The 8,803-nt window shown below is 52.8% G+C and overlaps 2 protein-coding genes across 3 annotated transcripts in view; one reads left to right on the top strand and one right to left on the bottom strand.

Annotated features, from left to right (window-relative positions):
* The window catches only part of HECTD3 (HECT domain E3 ubiquitin protein ligase 3), a 7,146-nt gene extending 4,409 nt beyond the window's left edge, over positions 1 to 2,737 (bottom strand). The window contains exons 1-8 of the mRNA XM_040231950.1: positions 2,302 to 2,737; positions 1,990 to 2,150; positions 1,666 to 1,758; positions 1,451 to 1,586; positions 1,090 to 1,205; positions 893 to 1,006; positions 667 to 749; positions 35 to 224 (exon numbers count right to left, since the gene is read on the bottom strand). Of these exons, the coding sequence (XP_040087884.1) occupies positions 35 to 224; positions 667 to 749; positions 893 to 1,006; positions 1,090 to 1,205; positions 1,451 to 1,586; positions 1,666 to 1,758; positions 1,990 to 2,150; positions 2,302 to 2,670 (1,262 nt within the window). The 5' untranslated portion in view covers positions 2,671 to 2,737. The remainder of the gene's footprint in view (positions 1 to 34; positions 225 to 666; positions 750 to 892; positions 1,007 to 1,089; positions 1,206 to 1,450; positions 1,587 to 1,665; positions 1,759 to 1,989; positions 2,151 to 2,301) is intronic.
* A 2,471-nt stretch (positions 2,738 to 5,208) lies between these two features.
* UROD (uroporphyrinogen decarboxylase) lies at positions 5,209 to 8,657 on the top strand. 2 transcript variants are annotated; one of them, XM_040231342.1, is made up of 10 exons: positions 5,209 to 5,355; positions 6,031 to 6,143; positions 6,265 to 6,344; positions 6,420 to 6,482; positions 6,701 to 6,898; positions 7,002 to 7,163; positions 7,522 to 7,659; positions 7,827 to 7,927; positions 8,010 to 8,076; positions 8,418 to 8,657. In XM_040231342.1, exons 1-10 carry the CDS (start codon positions 5,336 to 5,338, stop codon positions 8,577 to 8,579), a joined length of 1,104 nt encoding a protein of 367 aa, XP_040087276.1. In that variant the 5' UTR covers positions 5,209 to 5,335; the 3' UTR covers positions 8,580 to 8,657. The 2 variants fall into 2 exon arrangements, with proteins under 2 accessions (XP_040087276.1, XP_040087277.1); XM_040231343.1 differs by having other exon boundaries at positions 5,322 to 5,355; positions 6,265 to 6,898; positions 8,418 to 8,652.
* Positions 8,658 to 8,803: the final 146 nt, after the last annotated feature.

Below are 8,803 nucleotides of genomic sequence, written 5' to 3'. Positions count from 1 at the left end.
GGGGGGGGCGGGAAGGGGGGGTCGGGGGAGGGACTAACTGGCCCAGGACCACAGCCACCTCTGCAGGAGAACAGCTCTGCGGTACAGTACTTCCGGGTCAGTGCCTTCTAGGCGTGGGTATCGCACGAGATTGGTGGGCTGAAACAGGTCTGCATTTAGCCCTAATTCTCGCTGTCTAGAAGACTTGATCTTGACCCCTCGAAGACGCACATCAATCCCGTCATCTGGAGGAAGAGTCAGAGTGAGCTCACTTACGGCGCCTGCTGCCTCTTTGGCCCCGGGACCTGAGAACGGCTCTTCAGTGCTCAGCCTTGTGTCACCCTTAGCCCCTAGAAACTTGGGGCCTTTGGGATCCCCTTCTATCACCCGATTCTGATTATTATATTCTGTGCTAGTTCCTCCGTCCACCACTATAATATGGGGATGCCTGAAGGTCCCAACTCCATTCCCCTTCCAGGTGAGCCTAAGCACTTCTATGGCTTTAAGGCAGGCCTACACCCGGCACCATCCCGTTGGCTTGGGCCCCAAAGCTTCAGATCTTGGCGTTAGTTCAGCTGCCACCTTTATCCCAACTCCAAGTCCATCTCCTTCACTCACACTCACTGCCAACTAACCCCCATCTACATGCTGGGGGCCCCTTTCCCTCCTTATGGCCTTAAGCCCCACCTCGGCACTCGACGATGCGGATCTCGATGACTGGGAGGTGGACAGTCATGTCCTCCAGGACACAGACGTCCCCGATCAAGGTCCTGAGGGGATGAACATGGGGAACTTTGGAAACCTCTTGTCTTCAGGGGTTGCTGGGGTCACAGTCCACGTTAGGCCTCCAAGCTGGGCCAGATCCTGCTGCCAGGATCATGTCCCACCTCCGAGCCCAGACCAGTTCACTCACTCGTCAATGCTCACGTCACTCAGCTTCTTCAGGTTGTCCCCTTCACCCCCATAGACCACCACTCGCTTAGGCATAAAGTTGTCATCTGTGGTATCCACCGTGAGCAGGAGTTTCCTGAGGGTTAAGAGGGTGCACGTGTGTCTTTACACTCACAGGTACGTGGCTCCCCCAGCCTGCTGTGCTCAGAGCCCACTCACTTGACAACGGTGCCCTTTTTCATGGTCAGCCGTACCCAGTGCTGGCACTGGGACCCATCGCTCTCCCAGTAGGTGTCCGCATTGCTGTCTGTCAGGCAGGACACATTGAACTCCTCCTGGGGAGGGTAGAGAGGTGGATGGGCCAGGGAGCACAAGAGAGAAAGCACAGTGGAGCTGAGCTGGAAATCCATCCGGTAAGGGTGGAAGTGTCGAGGGATTCCTACAGGATTTCCAAGACTCAGGGGTGGACTGAGTCTGGCCTGTGGGGATTCAGGTTTGGCTGTGGCTTAGAGGTAAGAGTTACGAATCTAGCAGGATGTTACTACATCTTGCTTGGGGTGGGAGGAGTCCCAGCACCCACCGTGTAGGAGGAAACGTCTATGCTCTCCACATACTGCTTCACGCTACCCAGGTTCTCATCCTCTTTGCCCAGGTGGTCGTACAAGAAGTGGATCAGGTCCTCGTCGCACTCGTAGGTCCACGTCGGGGGCACATAGCTAAGCGACCCCAAGTCCCTAATTAGGTCGGGCCCAGACCTGGAGCGCCTTCCTCCCCATCCCATCCCAGCTTACTCACAGTAGCCTTTGTACAGCTTCAGTGTATGCCTCGGCCGGCTGAGGCCTTGATCCCAGGCGATGCGAGTATGTCAGGTCCACCACCTGTTCCCATCTGTGCGCACAGAATGGGGAACAGGATAGGGAGACCTCAGCGGGCGGCAGAAGACCCTGGAGCCTTCTCCAGCGCTCTGGCTCCTCTAAACCATGCCTCCAGAAGCCCCACCCCAGCTCCCTTTAGGTCCCGCCCTTTTTGCTGTCAATCCTATCAGATCACACAGCCCGGGCTGTGCCAGTCTAGGGCCTGGCAGTCGGCCAGCAAGCCCCACCCATCCCAGCGCAGGACCTGAGCACCGGGCGGTAGTCCACTCCAAAGAGCTGCTGCTGCCGCTGGAGGTGGTCTGGAGTGTCGATGGGTACCAGGCGGGCCCCGCCCTCGGCCGGGCGGCACACCAGGAGCCAGCCTTCGTCCAGCCCGCAGTCGCCCAGGTGTTCCGCCAGCTGCTCCTGCCGGGACGCACCAGACGAGGACAGCCGTCAGGGAACTGCCAGCGGCCCGCCCTGCCCAGCCCAGGGCGAAGGGCACCGGACGCTAAGTCAGCTCGATATGGGGGAGGGGAACAGCCAGGGGCTTCCCTGGTCCCGGGGTCTTTTGCACCTTGGTCAGCTTCACCCAGAGCCCGTGACCGTTGCACAGCTCTTCGCCTGTGGTGCGCACGCAGGCGCCGCGCCGCAGCTCGATGCTGTCGCGGGCCGCGCGGAGGGCCCCGGAGCCGGTACCGGGGGCCGGGCCCGTGGCTCCCACACGCAGCCCCAGGCCTTCCGCCTCCCACACCGGCAGCAGCACGCGCGACGGTCCCGCCGGGTCCTTGTAAAGCTTGTAGAGCACCTCGCGCGGCACGAAAGCTAGCGCCGCCGGCAGCGGCCGCCCGGCACGGAGGCTCTTCGCTGCCTCCGCCAGAAAGCGTACACGGCCCAGCAGCTGTCGCGGGGACTCTAGCGCCGCGCCCGGACCCGGGCCAGCCATGGCGGTATGGCCCAGGGAAGCCCGGGGGCGATCGGGGCGCAGGAGATTCGGCAGAACCAGCAGACAGAGCTTCCCACCACCTTCAGCCCCGCCCTCGACCAGCCTTCGCCGTAAGTTCTGGACTAAGCGCACCTCATGTGTCGCCGTATTGTCCTGTGTACTTGGATACGGAATCCTGTTATTTATTTCTGTGCCTTCCACTCAGTCAGCCAGACCCAAGTTCCGAAGTTTCTACCTGATCAATCTCCCCACTCCATTCCCATTGCTACTACTCTCCTTTAAGCCACCATCCATCCTATCAAGCCCGAAACGCTATTCCTTCAACCTTCTGGAGCTTCCTTGCTCCCAGTGAGTCTCACTACAACCAGCTGAATCTTTAAGAATCTGTTAGCTACCCTGTCAGGTTTCCCATCCTAGGAGCAGTGTGACTAAAATGTTTGGGAAAATGATCCCTCCCCATCCTGGCTGCTGACGGGACTCTTTGAGTCATTTAGACTTGCTCCTAGTGGTTACTCTTAACCTCAGGGCACTGGGGATCATTATCCAGTTTCTCCCAGTAATTCTAAAGCAAATGAGAGGAAAGGCCAACGTGGGAAGAGAGGAGGCAAAAACAAACAAACAAACCATGTACAGAAGTTATTCAGTTCAGTCGTTCAGTAGTGTCTGACTCCCTGCGACCCCATGAATCGCAGCACACCAGGCCTCCGTGTCCATCACCAACACCTGGAGTTCACCCAAAGTCATGTCTATCCAGTCGGTGATGCCATCCAGCCATCTCATCCTCTTTCGTCCCCTTCTCCTGCCCCCAATGCTCCTGCCCCATCTCCTCCTGATGCTGGGAGGCCAGCATCAGGGTCTTTCCTAATGAGTCAACTCTTTGCATGAGGTGGCCAGAGTATTTGCGCTTCACCTTCAGCACCAGTCCTTCCAATGAACACCCAGGACTGATCTCCTTTAGAATGGACTGGTTGGATCTCCTTGCAGTCCAAGGGACTGCAAGAGTCTTCTCCAGCACCACAGTTCAAAAGCATGAATTCTTTGGCGCTCAGCTTTCTTCACAGTCCAACTCTCATGTCCATACGTGACCACTGGAAAAACCATAGCCTTGACTAGACGGACCTTTGTTGGCAAAGTAATGTCTCTGCTTTTTAATGTGCTGTCTAGTGATGTACAATTACGGAGGAAAAGGAAACTTTGTCCCACCCCCACCCTTGTTTATTGAAAAGTTTACTGAGATGTAACTCATACCATATAAAGTGTACAAATTTAAAGTGTACAAATCACTGTTTTTTATATATAACATTAATTTTTAATAGTAAGTAATACATATAACAAAATTTGCAATCTTGACCGTTTTTTTAAAGTGTACAATTATCTATTTCCAAAACTTTTTCCTCACCCCAAACAGGAAACTCTGTATCCTTAAGCAATAACTCCTCATTGTCCCCACTCCCTAGTCCCTGGGGACTAATCTACTAAAGCTCTAATCTACTTTTTGCCTTTATGAATTTGCCTATTCTAGATATTTCATATAAGTGGAATGATACAGTATTTGTCATTTTGTGTGTCTTATTTCACTCAGCATAATGTTACAACAATGTTGTTGCATGTATCAGAACTTTATTTTTATGGCTGAATAATGTTCCATTGTATAAATACACTACATTTTGTTTATCCATTCATTTGTTGAGGGACACTTGGGTGGAAACTTTGTTTTGATATAGTTATCAAATAAAGGTATCAAGAAATAAATAATCCCATGTAATTTTGAGAGGGTTCCACTTTTTTCTCCTTAGTAAGTTGGGAACACAGTGCCTCTCTTCTGATTTCTCCAAGCTATTTGTACGCTGTCACACTACTACAAGATAAAGTGAATACGTGCATTTAACAAAGGCCTGCATGAGCTGAACTCTGTGGATAGTTCCAGATTATTTAAATCCACTAGCTTGATATCCTGTTTTCCATTAACCCAATTGCTCTTTTGCATCTTCTCTTTGCACATGCTGTTTCCTTTGCTTGGAATACCCCATTGCTTTCCCCAATTAAATGGAGTCCTTGTTACTTGCGTCTAGCTTTTTCCCTTTAAAACATTTACCATTGTGATTGCTGATTTCTATGTTTCCTCATCAGTCTGTAGCTCCTTAGAGGAAGAAAATGCCTTGTTCACCACTGTAACCTCTGCACCTACTATAGTGCCCGCCTCTTTCTAGGTAATATAAATATTTAATTATTTCAGTTTCCTGTACAACTTTGTTCTACCACAGTTGTGGCTGGTTGAGCCTGGCATAAAATTATTAGAATCGTGGAGAGCGGGAGTGAAAAGTGAGCCTTGGGCCGAGTTTTCTGGGATTCCCAGGCCGTCAGAGGAGAGCAAACTCCTCACACCATGCGAAGTGTATTTACAGCAAAGTTCTTTGGGGGGCGGGAGGGTGGATGTGTGTTTGTTGTTGCGTCGCTACAGCGGACTTTACGGTGAAGAGACTAGGGGTGGGGTCCTACCGGCAGCAGCTGGGGCAGCCCAGGAGCTGTAGCGGGGGACTGATCATGTGACCTTCAATATGGCGACTGCCCTGGCTCATCCCTGGAAGAGGCGGAGCCTGGGTAGAGGGCAGGCTCAGATTCAGTCTATAACGGGGACTGTGCTCGCATTTACGGACAGCTTATCATGGAGGCGAAAGAGTCTAGGTGAGTTCTCTGGACCACCATGCAGTGTGGTCATAGGGGCTTCTGACCTGAATCTTCCTGCCTAGGAATCTGTTCCTATACCTTTCTTCCCCAGCCCGGAGAACCCAAGTCGCTGGGATTCCAAATCCTCCAACCATGGATTCTTAAAATATTCATCCCAGGGACTACCTAGCTGGACTGCGTACCCCAGACCTTAATTTAGGATACGCCCCCTGGACTTTCTAATCCTCAACTAAGATCCGCATTTCGGACTTTCATCTCTGATTCCCCCATGACTATCCGCCCCCGCCTGGAGATTTTTCAGCCCTAAAACCTTCCAGCCCTGGAACTAGCCCATGGGTACCCTTGTTCCAGAGACATGCTCTCCCCCCACCAGTTCTCCTAAGTGAGTTTTCGTCTCCTCACCCCCACTCTCCTGGTCCTTCCAGTGGCTTTGAGCCTGGGGAAACTGGGACTATGCGTAGGGTAAAGGCCCCAGGACCGGCCCTTCTAGTCCTGTACACCACCTGATAGGCAGAGAGAGGGCGGAATCGGCGGGGAGGCGCAGCTTGGTAGCTGGTCTGGAGAAGGCAGATAGCCGTGCTGGATGGACTGTATCCGCTTTTAGAACCCAAGCCCTGCCCAACCCCCAGCCTAGTTTACTGAGACCTACCCTTCCCTCCTCCTGATCCCCAGACCTCAGGGTTTTCCGGAGCTTAAGAATGACACCTTCCTGCGAGCAGCCTGGGGAGAAGAAACAGACTACACTCCTGTTTGGTGCATGCGGCAGGCAGGACGCTACTTACCAGGTCAGGGTCAGGGCCTCGGAGTCTAGGTAAAACTCTGGAGAGTGAAAAGTTTTGGAGGGGCAGAGAAGGGCCCTTGGAGGTTCCCCAAGGCTGAGCCCTGCCTCACCTTTTCTGTCTGCAGAGTTTAGGGAAACTCGGGCTGCCCAGGACTTTTTCAGCACCTGTCGCTCCCCAGAAGCCTGCTGTGAACTTACCCTGCAGGTGAGGGGTCGACAAAAGAGGAGGGATTTATGTCCTCCGCAGGCCACCTAGCAATCTGTCTTCTGTTCCCTATAGCCACTGCGTCGCTTCCCTCTGGATGCTGCCATCATCTTCTCCGACATCCTTGTTGTACCCCAGGTACCTGCTCAGATCTGACTCACAAACGTATAAAACAGAAAGGACAGTCAAAGCTCAAGAGAAGCACTTACCCTTATGGGACAGAGGGAAAAATAGGCTGGAGGAGATGGAGCTTGGCCGAGTTTCATTCTCCTTTTCCTCCTTCCTGGCATGGGTTGAACAGATCTCATTTTCCAGGAGTTACAGGTTGGGAACCCAGATGTTTTCTCCCCTGCCAGGCACTGGGCATGGAGGTGACCATGGTGCCTGGCAAAGGGCCCAGCTTCCCAGAACCATTAAGAGAAGAGCGGGACTTAGAGCGCCTCCGGGATCCAGCAACAGTGGCCTCTGAGCTGGGCTATGTGTTCCAGGCCATCACCCTCACTCGACAGCAGCTGGCTGGGCGTGTGCCACTGATTGGCTTTGCTGGTGCCCCGGTAATATGGAGCAGGGCAGGGACTTGGGCTTGGAGAAGTTACTTCGGCAGGTCTGGGTGAAGACAAGGGAAGGAAGTGTCAATCTGGCTTTTGCCTTTTGTAGTGGACTCTGATGACATACATGGTTGAAGGTGGCGGCTCAAGCACCATGTCTCAGGCCAAGCGCTGGCTTTACCAGAGACCACAAGCCAGTCACCAGCTGCTTCAAATCCTCACTGATGCTCTTGTCCCTTATCTGGTGGGACAAGTGGCTGCTGGTGCCCAGGTAAGACCTGAGGGCGAGACAATAGCCTGGGGATTAATCTTTAAGGACCAGAAACAGTACAGTTCCTTATACCTGAGAAGCTAGGTATTTTAATGCCAGGCATAAAAGAGGCTTGACCTGCAGTGATCTGGCTGGAGCAGCTAAGCGCAGATACTGGCAGAGGGGCTTAGTGCTGTGTTCAAAGACCAAAGCTAGCACTGGGATCTGGAGAAGGCAAAACTTTTTGACTGGAACAAGGTTTATAGGCTTAGGCAGTCTCAGGGATGAAGTCACTTGGGCAAAATTGAGTCACATTCTACGTGTACCTCCTCTTTGTATGTTATGTATTTCATTTGTTTTCACCACCCCGTAATTGTAGGCATTGCAGCTCTTTGAGTCCCATGCAGGGCATCTTGGCCCACAGCTCTTCAGTAAGTTTGCACTGCCCTACATCCGTGATGTGTCCAAGCGAGTGAAGGCCGGGCTGCAGGAGGCAGGCCTGGCACCGGTGCCCATGGTAAGGATGGGGATGGGCTGAGTGAAGGTGGGGTGGTGGAGCTATCAGGTTAAGTCCTGCATGGAACTAAGTGACCACTAGAGGGCAGGAGAAGTATGACTGAGGTATATTATTAATAGCCAGCAGAGCAAAGCTCTCTGCAGCCTGAGATTTGCCCTTTCCCCCAGATCATCTTTGCTAAGGATGGACATTTTGCCCTGGAGGAGCTGGCCCAGGCTGGCTACGAGGTGGTTGGGCTTGACTGGACAGTGGCCCCCGAGAAAGCCCGGTGAGTGATGGAAGGTGAGGTGGAGCAGGGGACAGCTACAATGTGTACAGTCACCAGAACAGGGCCCTGACTCTGCTTCCAGGGAACGCGTGGGAAAGACGGTGACCCTGCAGGGCAACCTGGACCCCTGTGCCCTGTATGCATCTGAGGTAACAACCAGGTTCTTGTGTGTGTGTTGGTGACTTTGTCTCCGCACTCTCATGGTTCTGGATGTGGTTGTGTTTATTACCATGTGTGTGTTTTCATCATCGGTTTATCCCTCCCTTCTACTCCATTCACAACATGGACTCTAGGAAGGCAGGAGTTTCTTTTCATTGATTTCGTTCATTTGGCTTTTCTTAGTGCCTGGTCCATACTAGGGCTCCGATAAAGTTTTTTTTGAATGACTGAGTAATACTGAGTGCCTCCATGTATGTGTGTCACTATTATGTATAGGGAGGACAGAGGCGTGCTGGCCCCCCTGTAGCCAGTGCCCTGTTGGTCCCCCCAGGAGGAGATTGGGAAGCTGGTGCAGCAGATGCTGAATGACTTTGGGCCACAGCGCTACATTGCCAACCTGGGCCATGGACTTTACCCTGACATGGACCCGGAACATGTGGGAGCCTTTGTGGATGCCGTGCACAAACACTCTCGCCTGCTTCGACAGAATTGAGCATGCCCATTTTCCCTGAAGTCCCACTGACACAGATGATTGTTTCCAGGAGAATAAAAGTTTGAGAGTTGGAGTCTTGCATGTGGTTTTGTTTGTGAAAGATCTGTGCCCTTATCCTCCATTCCTTCTTAGCCTCTTCCTTCCCTGGGCTGCTTCTTGCATCCTCTCCCACAAGTCCTTGGAGCTCAGATATCAATGCCTAGGCACTGTTGGACTTCATGTCA

Source organism: Oryx dammah, unplaced genomic scaffold (genome assembly GCF_014754425.2).
Source record: "Oryx dammah isolate SB20612 unplaced genomic scaffold, SCBI_Odam_1.1 HiC_scaffold_28, whole genome shotgun sequence".
Lineage (NCBI taxonomy): Eukaryota > Metazoa > Chordata > Mammalia > Artiodactyla > Bovidae > Oryx > Oryx dammah.
Note: the sequence above shows the minus strand (reverse complement) of the source record. Positions and strands in the feature narration are given on the sequence as shown.

Coding starts and splice junctions, on each gene's coding strand:
- UROD (XM_040231343.1), top strand. CDS start 6,374: ATGTCCTCCGCAGGCCACCTAGCAATCTGTCTTCTGTTCCCTATAGCC. Junction 7,164..7,521: donor AAGTGGCTGCTGGTGCCCAG/GTAAGACCTGAG, acceptor CCGTAATTGTAG/GCATTGCAGCTCTTTGAGTC. Junction 7,660..7,826: donor GCCTGGCACCGGTGCCCATG/GTAAGGATGGGG, acceptor CCTTTCCCCCAG/ATCATCTTTGCTAAGGATGG.